This window comes from Lottia gigantea (assembly GCF_000327385.1).
Source record: "Lottia gigantea unplaced genomic scaffold LOTGIsca_6, whole genome shotgun sequence".
Lineage (NCBI taxonomy): Eukaryota > Metazoa > Mollusca > Gastropoda > Lottiidae > Lottia > Lottia gigantea.
The window spans coordinates 3,907,060-3,927,859 of record NW_008710049.1 but is presented as its reverse complement, the minus strand read 5'-3'; the positions used below and the strand labels follow the sequence as shown (position 1 = coordinate 3,927,859).

General features: G+C 30.5%; 2 protein-coding genes across 2 annotated transcripts in view; both read left to right on the top strand.

Moving 5' to 3' along the window:
• The window catches only part of LOTGIDRAFT_107349 (hypothetical protein), a gene marked incomplete at both ends in the record, with an annotated part of 2,314 nt that extends 1,974 nt beyond the window's left edge, over positions 1–340 (top strand). Inside the window, one exon of the mRNA XM_009063977.1 lies at positions 110–340. Within this exon, the coding sequence (XP_009062225.1) occupies positions 110–340 (231 nt within the window). The remainder of the gene's footprint in view (positions 1–109) is intronic.
• Positions 341–3,905: 3,565 nt separating this feature from the next.
• LOTGIDRAFT_107128 (hypothetical protein) lies at positions 3,906–20,073 on the top strand (the record flags this gene model as incomplete). Its single annotated transcript, XM_009063976.1, has 23 exons — positions 3,906–3,995; positions 4,289–4,414; positions 5,393–5,425; positions 5,838–5,990; positions 6,894–7,138; positions 7,480–7,654; positions 7,972–8,042; positions 8,278–8,432; positions 8,889–8,944; positions 9,260–9,322; positions 10,567–10,640; positions 10,884–10,992; positions 11,404–11,603; positions 12,727–12,827; positions 14,510–14,589; positions 15,036–15,102; positions 15,443–15,670; positions 18,569–18,606; positions 18,803–18,923; positions 19,265–19,301; positions 19,506–19,605; positions 19,837–19,900; positions 20,021–20,073. Coding segments are annotated over 23 exons (2,439 nt in total), but the record flags the coding sequence as incomplete, so codon positions are not given.
• Positions 20,074–20,800: the final 727 nt, after the last annotated feature.

Here is a 20,800-nt window from a genome sequence, read left to right as displayed (position 1 = left end):
GGTGTATTTTGTGGGTCAGTAGATATAAAAGATCTAGGTGTATTTTGTGGGTCAGTAGATATAAAAGATCTAGGTGTATTTTGTGAGTCAGTAGAAATAAAAGATCTAGGTGTATTTTGTGTCAGTAGAAATAAAAGATCTCGGTGTATTTTGTGGGTCAGTAGAAATAAAAGATCTAGGTGTATTTTGTGGGTCAGTAGATATAAAAGATCTAGGTGTATTTTGTGTGTCAGTAGAAATAAAAGATCTAGGTGTATTTTGTGTCAGTAGATATAAAAGATCTAGGTGTATTTTGTGTGTCAGTAGAAATAAAACATCTAGGTGTATTTTGTGTCAGTAGAAATAAAAGATCTAGGTGTATTTTGTGTCAGTAGATATAAAAGATCTAGGTGTATTTTGTGTGTCAGTAGAAATAAAAGATCTAGGTGTATTTTGTGTCAGTAGAAATAAAAGATCTAGGTGTATTTTGTGTCAGTAGATATAAAAGATCTAGGTGTATTTTGTGTGTCAGTAGAAATAAAAGATCTAGGTGTATTTTGTGTCAGTAGAAATAAAAGATCTTGGTGTATTTTGTGTCAGTAGAAATAAAAGATCTAGGTGTATTTTGTGTCAGTAGATATAAAAGATCTAGGTGTATTTTGTGTGTCAGTAGAAATAAAAGATCTTGGTGTATTTTGTGTCAGTAGAAATAAAAGATCTTGGTGTATTTTGTGTCAGTAGAAATAAAAGATCTAGGTGTATTTTGTGTCAGTAGATATAAAAGATCTAGGTGTATTTTGTGTCAGTAGATATAAAAGATCTAGGTGTATTTTGTGTGTCAGTAGAAATAAAAGATCTTGGTGTATTTTGTGTCAGTAGAAATAAAAGATCTAGGTGTATTTTGTGTCAGTAGAAATAAAAGATCTTGGTGTATTTTGTGAGTCAGTAGAAATAAAAGATCTAGGTGTATTTTGTGGGTCTGAAAGATCTAGGTGTATTTTGTGTCAGTAGAAATAAAAGATCTAGGTGTATTTTGTGTCAGTAGAAATAAAAGATCTTGGTGTATTTTGTGAGTCAGTAGAAATAAAAGATCTAGGTGTATTTTGTGGGTCTGAAAGATCTAGGTGTATTTTGTGTCAGTAGAAATAAAAGATCTAGGTGTATTTTGTGTCAGTAGAAATAAAAGATCTTGGTGTATTTTGTGAGTCAGTAGAAATAAAAGATCTAGGTGTATTTTGTGGGTCTGAAAGATCTAGGTGTATTTTGTGTCAGTAGAAATAAAAGATCTAGGTGTATTTTGTGAGTCAGTAGAAATAAAAGATCTTGGTGTATTTTGTGAGTCAGTAGAAATAAAAGATCTAGGTGTATTTTGTGGGTCTGAAAGATCTAGGTGTATTTTGTGGGTCAGTAGATATAAAAGATCTAGGTGTATTTTGTGGGTCAGTAGATATAAAAGATCTAGGTGTATTTTGTGTCAGTAGAAATAAAAGATCTTGGTGTATTTTGTGAGTCAGTAGAAATAAAAGATCTAGGTGTATTTTGTGGGTCAGTAGATATAAAAGATCTAGGTGTATTTTGTGTCAGTAGAAATAAAAGATCTAGGTGTATTTTGTGAGTCAGTAGAAATAAAAGATCTAGTTGTATTTTGTGAGTCTGAAAGATCTCGGTGTATTTTGTGGGTCAGTAGATATAAAAGATCTAGGTGTATTTTGTGTCAGTAGAAATAAAAGATCTAGGTGTATTTTGTGGGTCAGTAGATATAAAAGATCTTGGTGTATTTTGTGTCAGTAGAAATAAAAGATCTAGGTGTATTTTGTGTCAGTAGAAATAAAAGATCTAGGTGTATTTTGTGGGTCAGTAGAAATAAAAGATCTAGGTGTATTTTGTGTCAGTAGAAATAAAAGATCTAGGTGTATTTTGTGAGTCAGTAGAAATAAAAGATCTAGGTGTATTTTGTGAGTCAGTAGAAATAAAAGATCTTGGTGTATTTTGTGTCAGTAGAAATAAAAGATCTAGGTGTATTTTGTGTCAGTAGAAATGAAAGGTCAATGTATATTTTGTGGGTCAGTAGAAATAAAAGATCTAGGTCAATGTGTATTTTGTGGGTCTGAAAGATCTAGGTGTATTTTGTATGTCAGTAGAAAAGTAAGATCTGGGTCAAGGATGATGGTCACAGGTGCTACTAGAGATTAAACAATTTTTCTCATTTTCTTGTTGAAGACATCTTCCTGGTTTCACAGAGATCAACATTTGATGTTTACATTATTGTCACTTCAGGTCAATGGCAGATGTTTTGTGTTTTCTATATTTTTCAGTAAAAGGCAATCAACATGAAATTCTATACTTAAATTGATAAAAAAAAATAATAGAATCTCGGTCAGACCAACATATAACTATCGACTGTCATGATACCTTCTGTTTGGCTTTGAAGCATGATAAATTCAAGTGATTCAATTCAGTGATTGGTCACAACTATCATAAATTTACTCTTTAAAAAACATTTTCATAATCAAAATCCAAAATATATATTCAGATTTTCCAGCCTTTTGTTTTCATAGAAGACTGATTATACAAAATAACAAGTGACTGAAATTGACCTATATAGAAAAGGTGGGTGTTGCAAGTTAAGCAAACCATTCTTACTCTTTTTGAAACACCTGGTGGTAGTTTCTTATTGGAGAAATCCAGTACTATACATCTTTTACTCAAATTTTGCCATTCTGTGGAAGAGATTTTGATTAACGTAATTGTCTTGCTTGTACAGATTTTTATTGCAATATAGATGAGATCCTTTTCTTGTAAATGACTGTCTTTGATATAGATAAGAGGAACTTCCCAGAGTTTGTAAAGGCCACTGTCTTGGTAATTTTTTCCTGAAGAATATTTGAGTATTCTATCTTTATTAGTTCTATATATTAATCACAAAGTTCTGTGTTACCATTTGAAGAAAACATCTTAAAAGTTTTTATAAAATTCGTAAAGTTTATCATTTTCTTCAGTATTTGCTGCCTGTTTCTGTGAAGATTCATATAGATTAAAACAATGTTGAAGATATTTTAAAACTTTGACAAAGCATTCTCTAGTACTATTATTAAAATTCTCTATTAACTTGGAATATTGTGAAGATTTTTGACTCCTTAGTTGAAGATCTCTTCAATTATTGACTTCTTGAGAAATTTTCTGCAAAAGAAAACTTGAGTAATGTGAAGAGAACATATTTTTCACGTGCAAAGATCTTCTTGTTTGGTTCAAAACATTGTTTGAATTTCTGGAGGCAATTTCATTCAATGATGGCAATTTACTGATTTTTTTTTGATTTTTTTAAATTCACAAATTGAATCTGATATAATCCAATATGGCGACATATGAATTGAATTGAGATTTCTAAGAGTATATATCGATCACTACCAGTTTCCGAAACAGTTCCTAATTATCCGGATGAGGACCCCATGTTTGTTCTACAATTATTGGAAGCTTACAGCAAATCCATGTTTGTGACTAAATTAGCAAACTAACCAGAAATCAAATATTTTCTGTAATGATTTTACAAGACCTGAAGCTAAAATCGTTTTTCTCATACAGACAGCATACGTGAATTTACCAAGCTTGCCATTAAAACTGTGATTTCTTTCTAATCCTGGAGATTTGCCGAACGATGAATTTATCCACATTTACGATAATTGCAATATCAATTCCATTTAAGATTGGCCTTCAGGATATCTTTTTCTTAAAATATAATTTTCCTGAGTCATCAATGGTTGAGATTTTGGTCAAAAAGTGTCTGTCATTCTGCCATTTTGAATACTGAGAACAATTGTTTTGGGGGTGAAATATTTGGTATTGATCAAGTCTTGAAGAGTAAAATGTACATGTACAAGAGTTATTTCTTTAATTTGTAGCCTGATATCTTTTTAAGTTTTGCTTTGTATTGTATATTTCAGAAAACTGGACCAAGAAAGAAATGTATAGCATGTAAAATAGTTGCCCATACAGCATGTATAGGTCTTCTAGAACAGGTAATATCTTTAATTACTAAATATAAGAAAAAACTGATAAACTATTCTTCAAAAGAACTATGACAAAGTTTATTGGAATCAATTGATAAAAGATATCATATCATAAATACTTATAGTAATGTTTCAAATGGTAATCAAAATGGAAAAATTTCACTCTGTCCACATGGCAAGATGTAGTTGGTACCATTTTCCATTTTGGTGTAAAATCTTAGATATAGAACTTGTTACAGTGATACAGGGTCTTTTTCAGCACTCTAAACCAGAATATATATCAATATTTTCTGTGCTTTCAGAAAAATTTACGTTGCAAACCTTCATTCCGAGAAGCAGGTGTTCGGAATTACAGAGAACAAACTTTTATGAGACATCATTGGGTTCATCGGAGAAGACAGGAGGGGAAATGTAAACAGTGTTCTAAGGTAAGTTCAAATTATACATTGGATGTAGACAAAAATGGTAAAAAGATTGTTAAGAAAGTTTTCCAGTCTGACTACTGTGAATCCAGCAATCAAATAGTCATGACTAGATTATTATGTCACTATCAAAATTGACAATTGAGCCAAAAAACAAAATATACTAGAAAACCCACACACAGTTGATCTCTCTGTTGATTGGAACTATCGTGAGGTTTCTAATTCTTATCTTATGACTCTTAATACATATATACAAAACAGCTGATCTATTTATGGATTTTATAAAAAACAGCTGTTCTAATGATGGATTTTATACAAAACAGCTGATTTATTGATGAATTTTATACAGAACAGCTGATCTATTGATGGATTTTATACAAAACAGCTGATCTATTGATGGATTTTTATACAAAACAGCTGATCTATTGATGGATTTTTATACAAAACAGCTATTCTAATGATGGATTTTGTACAAAACAGCTGTTCTAATGATGGATTTTATACAAAACAGCTGATCTATTGATGGATTTTATACAAAACAGCTGATCCATTGATGGATTTTATACAAAACAGCTGTTCTAATGATGGATTTTATTTTTATATCCAACAATGAAACAACTTTAAGATAACTACTTTATTCAAACACAATAACTAAATTACTAAAGTTATTACGTTATTCTAGTACAATACCCCATAATATATATTGTAAATGATACATATTGTTAATACATATTGTTAATGATACATATTGTTAATGATACATACATATTGTTAATGATACATTTTGTTAATGATACATACATATTGTTAATGATACATTTTGTTAATGATACATACATATTGTTAATGATACATTTTGTTAATGATACATACATGTTGTTGCAAAATTGTCTTATTTCATTTAGCATCTATTCTCAATAACTTAGTACATGGTATTCATCTCTTTTAGTTGTTAGAAATGTTTTATTTATTTTGTTTTTTCAGTCTTTCCAACAACGCTTTGCTTTCCAAAGCAAGGTAAGTGCCTTTATCTTTTGTGGAATACAGATAATTTGTCTAGTATTCCTATTTATTGGAGGAAAAATCAATTCAACAAGTGTTCAGCCTATAGTTGGATATGACATTTCGTCAGATATTTATGTGCCTTCAGGTAAAGCAAAGCATTTTACTTTCACTTCCGACTTTTCTGCCCATAGCAGAGTACAGGAGTTTTGAGTCATTCATTCATTCATTCAATCAATCAATCATTCAATCAATCATTTTTTTTAGCTACAAGTTGTTCTTGGTGCAATACAGCTTCCATTCATCCACTCATTTTGTATAACAATCCATTATTCACTCACTGATTCATTCCCTCTGTATATTGAAGGGTATAAAAGCCTATTATTAATTCATTCATTTATTCACTCCCTCTGTCTGTCTCTATCAGGATATAATAGCTATAAGTTGTTCCTGGTGCAAGGCGGCCCACCACAATAAGACAACATGTTTTATGATGCAGCAGATTGAAGAACAATGTACACTGGGTATACATGCCGGTATTATCATTCCTCCATCTTGGATTATTAAACTTCCAAAAAAAGTAAGTTATATTGTTTCTTGATAAACATTTAGATATATTTCTTTCGACACAATTCAAGAAACAATCACAAAGGGCCATATTCTCAAAACTTTAACTGATAATGATTTTAGCGTTCAAGTGATGTTATTGCTCAACCATTAAATTCATCTTAAAATGTTATCCAATCAGATTACTGTATTTCTTGACAAATCTAGATTTTATTTCAGTTAAGCTTTCGGTAATAAGGCTCAAGAACAAATTGTTTATGCAAGGTTTCTAATTGTTTTAACACTAAGGAGAAAGGTGCAAATGTTTCAAGCAAACTTTATTGGGTGATAAAATACAATTGTGTCAAAGTATTAGAGCTTACACTTCTCAAGTGTTAAAATATCTTGATAGCATTTTCTTTCACTCTTTCTCTTTCCAATTTATTATTCTGATTTGACTTTATTTTGGATAAATGCCAAAAGTCCAATTTTAATTTTGACTTCATAAACTACAAATGGATTGAATATCCAAGAGTTCTTTCCAATCACTACCTCCCTCACATCACTACAGTGTTAATTCTCAAATGGTTTTGAATAAAGAATGGTTATAGACAAATAATAATAATTATATAATTCTTACTGGAAAGATGTGACTACAGATTTTGGTCTCAATCTAATTATCTATCTTTATTGAAAGATAACTTACTATGTTTGTATGAGAATTCAAAAAAATTGAACTTTGAAATTTTATTATAATTTTACTGAACACTGCTTATATTGTTATCTGGAAAAATCTCGCATTTCATTTCAGGTTTGTTATGCTTTTGAATACATTAAGTTTTGATATAATTTGCTGATCGTTCTATGTATGCAAATGTTTCTGGTTGTAAAATAGTACCAAACTGAAGACTTATTATGCATTTGCGTTTATTTTTAGGGGTCTTTCAAATCTTCGATACGTGCCAGTAAAAAAAGGAAAGCTTCATTGAAAAAACGGCGGAGTCGCGATGACGCTAAACCATTTATTATCAAACCTATACCATCACCATTATTAAAGCCCCTCCTGGTTTTCATCAACCCCAAATCAGGAGGAAATCAAGGGGCAAAACTCATGCATAAATTTTGTTGGTTGTTGAATCCTCGTCAAGTCTTTGATTTAGCTCAGGGTGGACCACGTTTTGGGTAAGTTCATAGTTTGAAGCTCATGATATTTATTTAGTTTGTTTTTTTAGGATCTTTATATCTTGAAATGATCTAAGGGATAGGATGTCCTAGGGTCTTATCTCCTGACACTGTTTCTAGGATATCTTGCGCTAAGATCCTTTCGAGCCTGGTTTTTGTTCAGAGTTTAGCAGTACTCAGTGACATCCTCATATGTTCTTAAATGTAAACTTTCATGTTTCTTCATTACATAATATTGCTCATCATCTTTATCCTAGAGCATATAAAAAAAAACCACATTTGCTTCAGTACTTTTATAAAATATAAAATATACATTAATATACAAATTATTTTTATTCTAGACTTGAACTCTATAAGAAAGTGCCTAATTTACGGATACTGGCATGTGGAGGGGATGGTACAGTGGGGTGGATTTTATCGACAATAGACTCGTTAAATATCTCCCCACCCCCTCCTGTGGCTGTGGTACCTATTGGAACAGGCAACGATTTAGGGAGGACACTAAATTGGGGAGGGGTAAGTGCTCATGATATTTGACTGGTTATGTATATTTAGTCTCTAGTTTAGAAATAACTCTACACATACTGTATTCATTCAGTTCATCAATTGTATTACATTTAAAGATGGCCACTCTTATCATTTGACATTGTTCAAATTTTTGTTTCACCTGAAAACTAGGAAAGACTTTTTGACAAGTATCTACTATTAAAAGTATCTTTTCTTTCTCTTCCAACAAGTTAAAATGACAACCCAATTCTTGATATAGGGCTGGTTAAAAGATATAATTACATTGATATGCAAGCATTAAGAGTAAAATGTTATATATTTAATAGGGTTATACTGATGAACCTATATCTAAAATATTATGCAATGTTGAAGAGGGCCAAGTTGTACAGTTAGATAGGTTAGTATCAAACCTTTATTCTCAGAATTCAATTTATATTATTACTTCTTACTGACATTATAAGGGTCTGGATTACCAGTTGTCAGATGTTACATAGTGTCAGAGTGAGTTATCACCACTTCCCTCATTGCCCATAAACATTAACCAAGAAAGGAGACGAGTCAGTAATATTATATATATAAAACTGTGGGATAATATCTAGAGATTATTGATGATGAGATCTTAATGATTTCAGATGGAATTTAGTAGTAGAATCAACGATATCAACTGGTGGTGATGTGATAGAACCTGAAGATGGTCTAGTTGATGCTCTACCTCTTAATGTATTTAATAATTACTTCTCTTTGGGAGCAGACGCACATGTTGCTTTAGAATTCCATGAGTCTCGAGGTAAGTTGGTTGTGTTGATGATAAATCCTGCAATGTGAAATCTGTGTTGTGGAACAGAAAGTGAAATGTTCCCCTTGATATTCATTTCAATTGCTGAAAACTGCTACCAATTTGAAGCCTACTCACTGATGTGTAAAATAAACAATATTAGCTATGTGGACTCTATGATATTGATGCCTGAGTTCACAAACCCACTTGTAAAGTGGCATTCAGTGTTCTGCAAGGGTGGGCTTGCTCTGCCTCGCTTGCATCACATGCTTCACATCTTTGCTTTTTAATGGGATGAACAGAGAAGTCTTGCCAAATAGAGGTAGAACTTTATTGTTAGAAATTCAAATTGTGCCTCTGAGCTCTTGATAGTTAAGACAAATATGTTTCTGATTGAGAAATCCAGAAAGATTGGCAGATTTTATACAATAAGTATATGAGCATTATTAACCTCAATTTGTCTTTCAGAGGCCAATCCAGAAAAATTTAACAGTCGGTTTCGGAACAAAATGTTCTATGCAGGGGTGAGTATCAATTTACAAGAATTCATCTTCCGAGTTTTAGGATTTTCCTGAATTCTGCTTGACTCATGATAATAAAATTTTGAAGGAGATTGGATCATCATAGATTTAATGGAAGGGCATGAATTTTGATATAGTATTAGTAATATTATTTTCCTGGAATTGTGAAATTACTATTTATAAGTATTACCTGAATTCTGATTGTATTGGTGATTCTATTCTGAACCAAAATCAGGCATCGGAGGAAAGCACACGAGGTTTTCCAATTATTACTTATATTATTTTCATTCAATCATAGATTTTAAAAAATATTTTCAGGCTGGTGGACGAGATTTATTAAAGCGAAGCTGGAAAGGTTTTGCTGATCATATCAAGCTTGTCGTAAGTACATTGATATTTTTAAAATTTTATCTTGCACATGTAGTCAATTTGTTAGATTCAGTTTCAAACAGCAAGAGATTTTGTTCTGTGTAACAGATCACTTACATGCTGTTGAAATAAAAAAAAAAATATTTTGAATGATTTAACATATTTTTTTTTACCTAAACCTTAAATTGAGAAAATAGTTTTTCAAATTAAATTTGAATTTGAATGTATATACTTTTACACTTTCCGAGAAAAGTTTTTCTACTAGCAATAACATTAATCTCTTGTTTCATGGAAAATAGTCATTTATTGTTATAAATCAAGGTCATAGAAGGCAGTACCTCTAATCTTAGTACAAATAGCATGCAAGATTTCTATAAAGTACAAGCTCATGTCGGAAAAACAATAAGTAGGTCTCAGGTACTTATAGTGTACATAAATAAGACTTATGACCAGAGATGGTATATTAGATGTACAAAATGGCTAATGGAGTTATTAAGATCCATTAGCATTGAGAATTTACAACATCATTTGGCTGGTATTAAATCACATGAAAATTCTACCACATATCTATGAATGTACATTAACATTTTTGAAGATGGAGTATATGCCATCTTGATGAAAGCAAGGATTGAGAGAGAATTCTTTCTGCCAGTGTTCAACAATATGTATTTTTTTCCATTCATGTCACAAGAGGGAGAGATCCTTGAACTTCATTTGATAGTATATTTTATAAAAACTCTCTGGTTTTCAAAATGTTTTTCTCTATTACCTTCATTTCAAACTCTTCATTACAACTATGATATAAATATTTCGACAATTTGAATAAAACTGTGATTTACTTTATTGCTTTGTCAATAACATTGCTATCATCCATGAGAAGAAGTATGAAATTTCTTGCTTCCTTTAAGTCTGGCGCACACACGAGCTATCAGCTCAGGCAGAATTCATTTGTGGAAAAAACACGTTTGATTTTCAACTTTTCGCCACGAATGACCTACATAAATTTACCTGCACACGGAAGCTATCGTCTTAAGGAGAAGTGCACGAATGAATTCTGCCTGAGCTGATGACTCATGTTTGTGCCAGACTTTACAAGGTTGCGAAGTTTTGATACAAGTCACATTTGCCATTGACAAATACATATTACTTATTTTGTTGACCAAACACGATCATTGTTGGACATGATCTGGTAAATACATTCAGAACAACAGCCCCTTAATGCAATGTTGAGTAACAAAATATATTCTTACTTCCAGTGTGATGGAGTTGATTTAACTCAAAAAATACAAGATATGAAAATACATTGCCTTTTGATTCTCAACATTCCAAGGTAAGTTTGATTTATTTGGCTTTAATTAAATTGTCATTTTAATCTACTCTTGTCTGTCTTTTGAGAAACAGGATCCATAATTTTGACAATAACTTCAGATGAATATGTTAGTCTTGAAGTTTGGTGGAATTGATCAGTAGAAGTATAGATAAAACAGACTTACTGTATATTCAGTCACATGACATTACATGTTCCCTAAAAATATCTTGATAAAGATTTGATTACAATGTTTATTATTTTTAGATATGCCAGCGGAACACTTCCATGGGGCAACCCCAATGCTGTTGGTTTTGAACCTCAACGACATGATGATGGGTTCCTAGAAATTGTAGGCTTTACCTATTCTTCACTTGTAAGTTTTTTGTATTTGTTTCACCAGAAGTTAAGTTGTAATTGGGAATTTCACATTTTGACATTATGCCTGGTTATCTCTTTGGCTTTTATTCCTTGCTATTGACTTCTAAAAAATAAATACTCAATCCCATTTCAAATTTCAAACCTTTCATCTCTGTGAAGTTAAATGAAACAGATCTAATACTAAGAAACTTAGTCTGTTAGGCTGTGTTTAGAATTTTATTTTATGATGATAACAACTCAGGTTATGGAGAATAACGTCCTTGCGAGAAATTTTAGGCATTGTCCTGGATTACATTCTCAATTTTCAGCATTGTGTATCAGAATGATTTATGGGAAGATGACCAGACTGGCATAGCAAATACATGATTTTTATTTTCAAAACACACTATGTATTTGATATTTGCAGGCAACATTGTATGTAGGAGGTCATGGTGAAAGATTAATGCAATGTAGAGAAGTCAAATTGACCACGTATAAATCTATGCCTATGCAAGTTGATGGGGAGCCATGTAAATTACGGCCATCTTGTATAAAAATCTGCTTTCGTAACCAAGCTAATATGGTGATGAAACCAAAACGTCGAGGATCAATGCCGATAGCCAATGAGTAAGTATTTATATTTTGGTGGTGATGGGTTTTCTTATAACCTTAACCTTGACCTTTATTGGTATTGATTCGGACAAAAAAGTAAGAAATGGAATGATTTTAAGGATTTCATAAGATTAAAAATTTTATGAGATGATGGAACCTGCTATTTGAATAGATCTTTCATAAGAATCCATCTATGAATATTTTATATCCCTAAGTCTGTATTAAAATTATTCCATTTCTTTTCGCATGCATTATTGATATAAATATTAAAACAGTACAACAAATATCTCCAGACTAGCAACTTCCCAGTTGAAAACTAATACAAGGGAAACAACTCCATTTTGTTTTTCTTTATTCAAGTAAAACAGGGAAATACATATCAGAGTTTTGGTAAGTTGGCATGTACTTCTGGTTGCCATAACAACATATTTCAAAACTCTTCTTGAGTGAGGCATTCTTATTAACGCTTATATCTTTTTTGAAAAACTTTATCGAATCTCCATTTTTAGATGAAAACCTTCTGATTAGCCTGTTAAACATATCTGTTAGAGCGCCACTTATATAGTAGGTTTTATAGATGTGATGCTATGGACATTTTAGATTCATTTTTCTGTTTTTTTATTCTTGAATATTTGAAATAGAAAATCAAAACTGTTTTTTTATTAAGAATTTTTCCTTTTGAAAATGTTTTGCTTACACATGCAACATAGTGTTTTATTTTTTTTGCAACAATTTTTATGTTTGAAATAATACCTATCACTTTCAGGTCCTCATATACACTACAATATTATATAAACTCATAATCTAAGGGCAGTGCTTCAGTTTCAGTGTCTTCTGTAAAATCCAGGGTGATCAATTGGTTTATTTATCAGTCATTAAAAGTTTTGAGTTTTACACTCACAAGCATAATTCAGTATTATTAGATAGGGATTAGTTTGAGTGATAAAATCACATCTGATAGCAGAGAAATATCCTGGTTGTGACTTCATTCACTTGATGATATTGTGAAGCTATGTTAAAATTTCATATATACCTGCCCTTAGATTACATATGACTAATCCGTTTTGATTTTCAGCTACTATAGGGGAAAACAGCAGCTGTATCATCCCAGCTTTAGTCCTGATTTTGCTTTTTTCAGTCCCCCTTCTGTTCCGGAGAGGTTACGAATCCAAGTTAGTCGTATTAGTATGACGGACTACGAAACATTACATTATGATAAAGACAAACTTCGGGATGCGTGTAAGTTTTTAGAATGTTTGCATGATGCCGATGTTTCAATCAGCTTCATAGCAAAGCATGCTGGGTAATATAATCCTAGATAGAGGTGCGAGTTAACCATGTAGTCTTGAACAATCCAGGTTCATGTCCATTGAATGAGGATATTTTTCTCTGTCACTGAGACACCTTGAAAAAAATTTGTATTGAAAAAATCAACATAAATTGCCGTTTTTGAAAATTCAATTTAAACTGGATTGTTTTAGGAGCTAAAATAACCATAGTAAACTAGACTAAAACTTTTTCTTTTGAGGTTTAAGGTACTTGTTTTTTCAAATTCTTGATTTAGGGTTTTTCCAGTATAGATTTAGGATGGTTGTCTTTATTAGCAGAGTGTATATATACATGACAATTTTAGTTTTATTTTTAAACGCACAATTTTGTGAGCAGTATATAGTCACTAATGATTTAGAATAAATGCACATATCACTTTATGTTGAAGATCACTTTAGATTACATGCACAGTAATATAGCAAATGTCTCACAAGGTGCACACGAGATGTATATTTAGCATGGTTGAGATATTGTTAGATAGAAAATGATAGTACAATAGTTGACTAACAAATATAATGGTTTAAAAACTGCTTAATACTAATGAAGTTCTGTGAAGTACATTTCACTGTAGATAGTATCTAGAAATCTAACAGTTCAAAGTAATTTGACTAACAAACATTATCAATGATTGTTCCTCAAAGTTCATAGTAAGGAAATGATGGTTCTAGACTTGACTTATTATTAGTTATTTTCTAACTTTCTGGTGGTTGGTCTTTGGTGATATATTCCTTTCCAATAACCCTTTGGTAAGGTCCAGTAGTGTTTCTAGGAATCAGCAAGACGGATTGATTTATTTTTAAAATTTTGATCAAAAAATTTCAAAATTATGGACCATTGTCAGATTCAAGTGACATTTAAACTGGTTGAGCTCCTTTGTGTTTGGGTAATGAAATTGTCTTGTTGTGTCATTTAATGTAAGCCCAAAAAGAATGCAGCCTTATTAGCCCAGATACTTAGGCCCAAGAACAGCCCTGACCTGAACATGCTTGCTAGTGATTCCAACCCAATAGAATGTGCCTTTCCTAATTATGATATTGGACATTTCATTTGAAAATCAAACCAGAGCAAGTATGAAATATTATTCCCTGAATAGTCAGTTTCCAAGATGGTGTAGTTGTTAATTGCATGACACTCTTGTGGAGAGATTATGAACATAGATTAATGATATTTGTATAAGGAATTAGGGTAGAAAGAATATACTAATTATTTATTAATACAAATATTTATCCTAATATTGCTTAAAACCATACTTACTGGTTTACAATGCTTTTATAAAAACTTTTATCAAATGATAGAAACAATAAACTTTATGGATACTATTTGAAACTGTTTATAAAGATATGACACTAACTGAATCTATTTGAAAATATGACGTATGAGTCTGCAAACCATGAGAAACTATGTTAAACTATTTTAAACTTTGAATGTGTCAAACTAAGTATATTATTTGCATTTATAACTTTTATGGAAGTGTAAAAATATTTATATGTATGAATAATAAGTAAAACTATTTGAAAGTATGTAAGACTCTATGAATGAGTAAACTATATAAAACTATGAATAACTATGTAAGTATTATATTATACCATCAGCTATACCACTTGGAATCATCGTAGTAGAGAACAATGCTGATTTAGAACAGGTCAGATCCCAGATAGATAAAATACAAGAGGTAAGCCATTTATTTATTTATTTTAGAAACAATGTTACAATCCACTCTGATTTTCTCCTAATAATTCTCCAGTCTTTATGATATTCCTGTAATGAATGCAAAGTCAATTGATGTTTAGTACAAGTATTTATTATTATGAAACATGGAAGATCTATCTTATTCATCCATCCTGAAATTTTCCCCAAAATTCTCATCCTATTAGGACATTACAGCAATGAATGCCAGAGTAATAATGCTACGCACTAGCATTTTTTATTGTTTTCAACTTTTGAGTTAAGTTAATAATTTTAACAAGATTTGTTCAACAAAAGAGTTTAGCAAGAGTGAGATACAGTACTAAAAGTTTTTGATCTTTTGAGTTTTGATTTGATTTAATGTTCAGCCCAAACTCAAAAACCTTGTAATGTTTGTGTTTTGATTACCTTAATATTCTGTTTTATTAACAGAGTTTAAAGAATGGTCAACATAATAGTGATAATCAGGAATTATCTCCTAAATGGTGCTTCCTGGATTGTAAGTTACTCTCTAGTTAATCTCTAGAATGCTTCTTTTCGTAGAAATGTTCATTTTGGGTGAAGTCAATGGAAGTTATAAAATAAAATGTTGTCATAAATCCTACTTCTCTGCACCAGATTGGGCTAGTCAAATTGGGATGACATAGAAAGCATAATGTAAACTTAAGAATTAGTGTCTTACATTCATCATGAAGAACTTTGGTATAATTTTGAAACTTTAATAAGTATTGCAGAAAAAGATTTTGAAAAATATGAATTTGAAAGTTAATTTAGGTATGTTTCTATACAAATAAAGTGATTTTCAAAATTTATGTAATTCATCATTCCTTATTTTTCAGCCACGACAGCAGAACGTTTTTTCCGAATAGATAAAGCCCAGGAACACTTACATTATATAACGGACATATCATCAGAAGACTTGTATATCCTTGACCCTGACCTTGTCACAGTTTCAAGGTCATCTACATTTTTAAAAGTAGAAAATGGACATTCGTCACCAACGAACAATAATAATACAGAGAATTATCAACCAGATCAAGAAAAGGAAAATGGAAATTTATATTTTCGTTTTTCACTTCCTGTCACTCCTCCCAAATCACCAGGTTGTCCAGCTGGGTAAGTAGTTTATAGTTTTTGAGTTTTTAATGATAATGGATATAGAATAGGTAAAATGAAGTTTCAATATTTGTAAGATAAATTAAAATAGGTATAGATAAATTTTGAATTATATGGATTCCTATTAGTACTTTGATGCCAAAAGACGCCTGTGCAGAAGAAGACTCTTTCCACAAGCAAAGTCATAATGTAGGAAACATTCTAAGCTCTCCAGCAATTTAATTCAATTTCTGATACATGAAACAGGTTGACTGGGCATTTTTTAAGTCCAAAATTTTAAATACTATCGAGTATTTTTTCCTCAATGTTAAATTTATTGTAACAAGACTTATTTAGGCTTATTAGTTATATTATATCCTTGGCGCTCACTTCATTTAATCTTCCTACCATACTAACAAAATTAACACAATCTAAGCCTTTATTTTATTTTACATTCAAATTCCTGTAAATAGAAATTTAGATGTTAGCATCCATTGTATTTCAAAAACATGTGTTAGAAAGTCAATTGTTTTGTTATTCAATATAGAATTTGAATATTTAATTGGCAAAGCATTTTTAACCAAGAAATTTTGACCAATATTCAAATTTACCAAAGATAAAAGCAGACAAATGGAAGGATACCTGCCGTGCTAATGGCGGTTGGCAGAAGTTAGACCGTATGGCTGTAGAACTGTAATACATTTTTGTCCACCATCATCGAAAGCTCGCAAAAATGTAGCAAATATTCTATATATACCATTGATATAGTAAAGACTATAAATAATTATTTGCACAGTATATTATATAAATGCACATATATTATCAGACACACTTTTCTTTTTATAGTCTTGACATTTTTGCAGCTGCTTATTCTGTTTATTAAATTTTCTTATTTTTCACCATTTTATTAGCTTTCCTGGTATTTTGCCAATACATCGAAATTTTGAAAGTTCAGAAAATCTTCTTGTACCTCCTCAACCAGGCTCAAATAACAGGTTTTTAACAGACCTTTTAGATTTTACTTCCCTTTAGTCTATTTGACTGTTGTTTAATTTGAAATGTTTGGTCAAGGGAGCTATTAATGATTTTAAACATTAAATTCAACTTTGTTTTGATTTGAAGATGGTGTAATGGTATTTTTACATTAAGAAAATTTTTATGCAACTTAACACATGTTTCATCAACTTTTTTTACCTTTTCTTCAGAAGTGTTTGAATTGAATTTGTAATTAATAAAGATATGTATGAAGAAATCGGTGGAAATCATTAAAAGATGCTTTGAAAATATTTCTGTAACAACAGTTAAAATAATAACCTTCCCAAATTTTAAACATTTGTATTAGACATTGTAAATCTTTAAAAATCTTAAAATTTCCTGGAATGTTTTATTTTATATGAATTATTCTTAGCTATTATTTTATTTCAATATTTAATTCAGTAGAATGAAAGCTGATTAGGTCTAGGATTTGTTTTTATTTTAATTTTTATTTGTTTGCTTGTTTCTTTTGCCTGCTGGATTTAGTACCTCTTGTATTTTACTGGTTTTATTTAGATCCAAAATTTGAACCATTAAAGCAAATAAACCCTTATTTAATCTATGTAGATAGATATAAATGCCTGACACAGTATAAGAGATGTAGACTTTGGTCAGTTAGTGTGACACAATTCTGACCAAAAATTGCAATAATGTGATGTGACTTCCTGAAATGCTTGGAGTACAAAAAAATATTTGACTTCCTGAAATAATTAAGTTGTTTTTACCTGAATATATGTGTCAGGGATAATCTTCAATATATTCTCAATATTGAAATTTGCTTTTTATATTTAAGTTAATTGTTATAAGGATTTTATCTTTTACCTGATTCCTTTGTTTCAATTCCTTTTATTTTGAGTTTTTATTGGATGTTTGTTTGAAATTCTATTTTATGATTTCATTTTTCTAACAATCATTAACTTCCAATTCTTTTCCAATTTGTTGTGGAATTTTTTCTACCTTATGTCTTCTTCAATAGACAATTATTTTGATAGATTAATTTAAGAATTAATTTTTCTAATTAATAATAATTTTGATTGGCTGTTATATAAGGATGTATTTTTCTGCCTATCAAAATCATTTGAAATTTCTTTTTATTCAAGTTTATTAGAAAATCTTTTTGACAGCACATAGATATTTGTACCTTGATATTATTATTATTCTCTTAACAATTCATCTGTACTTGTATTAAAGAGCTACAAATTTGACCATTAATGTAACAGCATATTTCTTTGCCTATTTCAGTTCTGAACCAGGTACCCCTAATTCTCCCAGTGCTCAGTCCAAACATTATCAGTTTACCACTGTATCTAGTGCTACAGCTGAAAATAAAATCAACTCTCAACCATCACCCTTTGATAAACGTAAGCTTTTCTTTGAATGTTTTTTGATTGGGTGATCAAATAAATTACATATGCTTTCCAACTAATGACTATAAATTTATGAATAGTGGTATGATTTCTGAACTTCAAAATCATAAAAAAAATAATAAATTTTATTTTATATGGGCCATAATTAAGTGCAATACACAAGGTCATGGTCCTGTCTAACATTCAGCCCATGGGAACAATGAATGATGTGAAAAAAGACAATATTTTGATGTATAATTTGTTTAAAAATACACAGGTACTTGTGTATTAGATGGACAGATTATGTTACTGTGATCAAGTACATGACCACAAAAACATCAATCTCTATCTGACTGATGAAAGATCACTTTATCAATTGTAAAAAACCTTAGATGTGATCTATATGACAAATACAGCATATTATGATCAATGCTTGAAAATACTGAATGTGGTTCTAGTTATCATATTAAACTGTCTGTTTCATTTCAGTTCTCATTGATGCAGCTAAAAGAGGTGATATCAGAAAGGTAAAATCTATAATTGTTAAAAACTGTTTGCATAGATGAACATTTTAGAACGAGTACTACACTTCATATCTTTAGTTTAGTTTAGATTGTCTTTCGATAAGACCTATTTTGTGTGTGATTCAAAAATGCATATTAAGAGACTTTAATGGGTTCTCAGTAGGATGTGTATGTTTAAATGGAGTATGATATTTTGTAGGTGATGGAAGTGTACCATCATGGTGGACAACTACTAGCAGCAGATCAGTATGGCATGACAGCTTTACATCATTCTGCTAGATTTGGACACAAAAATATTGTTTCTTTTCTTATTGCAAATGGTATGTAATATTCATTGAGAGTCAGATTAACGTTGAATATCTAAGCTGTAGGATCAATAACTCAAATGATGATTTTGATTGCCTGCCAAAATCCATACCTCATATCTAGACTTGTGAATGAACAGAATTTGAATTTAGTTTTAATATTGTAATACATTTATGAATGAAAAGATCCATCATATAGTAATTTCATGGTTGAATTACTATAATCTTAACAAAACTTTATTAAGATTTAAGAACAACACTAGTAGGGCATATAAATGTTGATCCAATCATGTTTACTGAATTTGGCCAAACATAAGAAGTAATTGCTATTTATGTATTTTTGAATTGTTTTCTAGCACCCCCTGTGATATTAGATATGGTTGACCATGAAAAGTAAGTTTTACTCTTTAATTATTGATTAGTCTTTGATTAACTTGTTATATTTAAAACATTATTTTTTTTTTAAAAAAAAGGTCATTTTATAGTTTGACTTTTGGAAAAAAGTACCAAAATTTCAGTTTTCAATACCTTGTCTGTTGTATATCAACTGCTGGCCTAGTAAGATTTGTATTTAAATGTGTGTCCATCACTTTTCAGGGGTCAAACTGCGTTACATAAAGCTGCGTGGTACCAAAGACGAACAATCTGTCATATGTTAGTGGATGCTGGAGCATCATTAACACGTACAGATTATCAGGTAAAGTTAGCTTCCTGATATATGTTACAATCAAAAACTACTGAATTAGGTGAACGAAGTGGGAAATATGTGATGAGAATCAAGAATATGTAATTTCATAATAAATAGTTCTTAATGACTGTATTTTATTAGCTAGTATAAATATATGTCAAATTTTGTTTTACTTTTCAATGGATTTTCAATATCTATTTAATAGATTTTAAATTGTATATATATATATATATGTTTCAGGGTAACACACCACGTCAACAAGCCTTAAAAGCTGAAGACAAAGAATTAGCAGCCTATCTTGAAAGTGAGTAGTGAAGTTGAAATCATATGCCTTAGCATTTTTGGTAAATTTGAGTAAATATGTCTGAGATATGAGTCATGAGGCATCGGTTAAAAATTTTAATTAATTAATTTTTTGTTTCAGATCAGGAACACTTTCAGTTAGTTTCTTCTGAAGATCAGGAAACAGCAGTCTAGTTATAACTGGATTATACTAGTTAGAACTCAATATTTCATGTCAACGCTGGTTTCGACCAGATTTTATTTGCAAATTAACAATTTTTCTAGCTTTGTCATTTGTGGTGTTTTTTAATTAGTGTGAAACATTATTTATTGTGATAAACCAAATTAGTGAAAATGTGATACATGTGTGATAGACAGAACTCTGTTTCTTATTTTTTAAACAAAATACATAAAAGTGATGTGTCATCTTTATAAATAGGAAAACTGTTTCTGAAAGTGAAGTCCAAGTAAAGAAAAAAAAGATAAGAATTTGGGCTTGATTAGCATCTGTTCTATGATGATAATTACTATTTCAGCTAGAGTGACAGTGGAAATTGTTTATGAATTAGTATTAGTAAGAGAAGGAGAATAGTAAAGAAATACAGCTATGACAATATAACTTAAAATGAAAACATAGACAATCAGAACAGTTTGAAGAATTTCTTGGGTTGAAAATGAGGATTGAAATTGTAAGACTTTCAAAGAATTTCAGAACTTTATATTTTGAGTGCTGCTTTTTGAGGAGTGAAAGTTTGAGCTTTTTCCAATTCTAAGGAGTACTATACTTTCCAATCATCCATGGATTCTATGGTTTACAAACTAATGACTCCTCTGTTTAATTCTAAAATGTAAAAACCATGAGTAGTTTATTCCTTTAAAATGTGCTGGTTCACTTTTTACTATCACCAAAGATAAATCATAT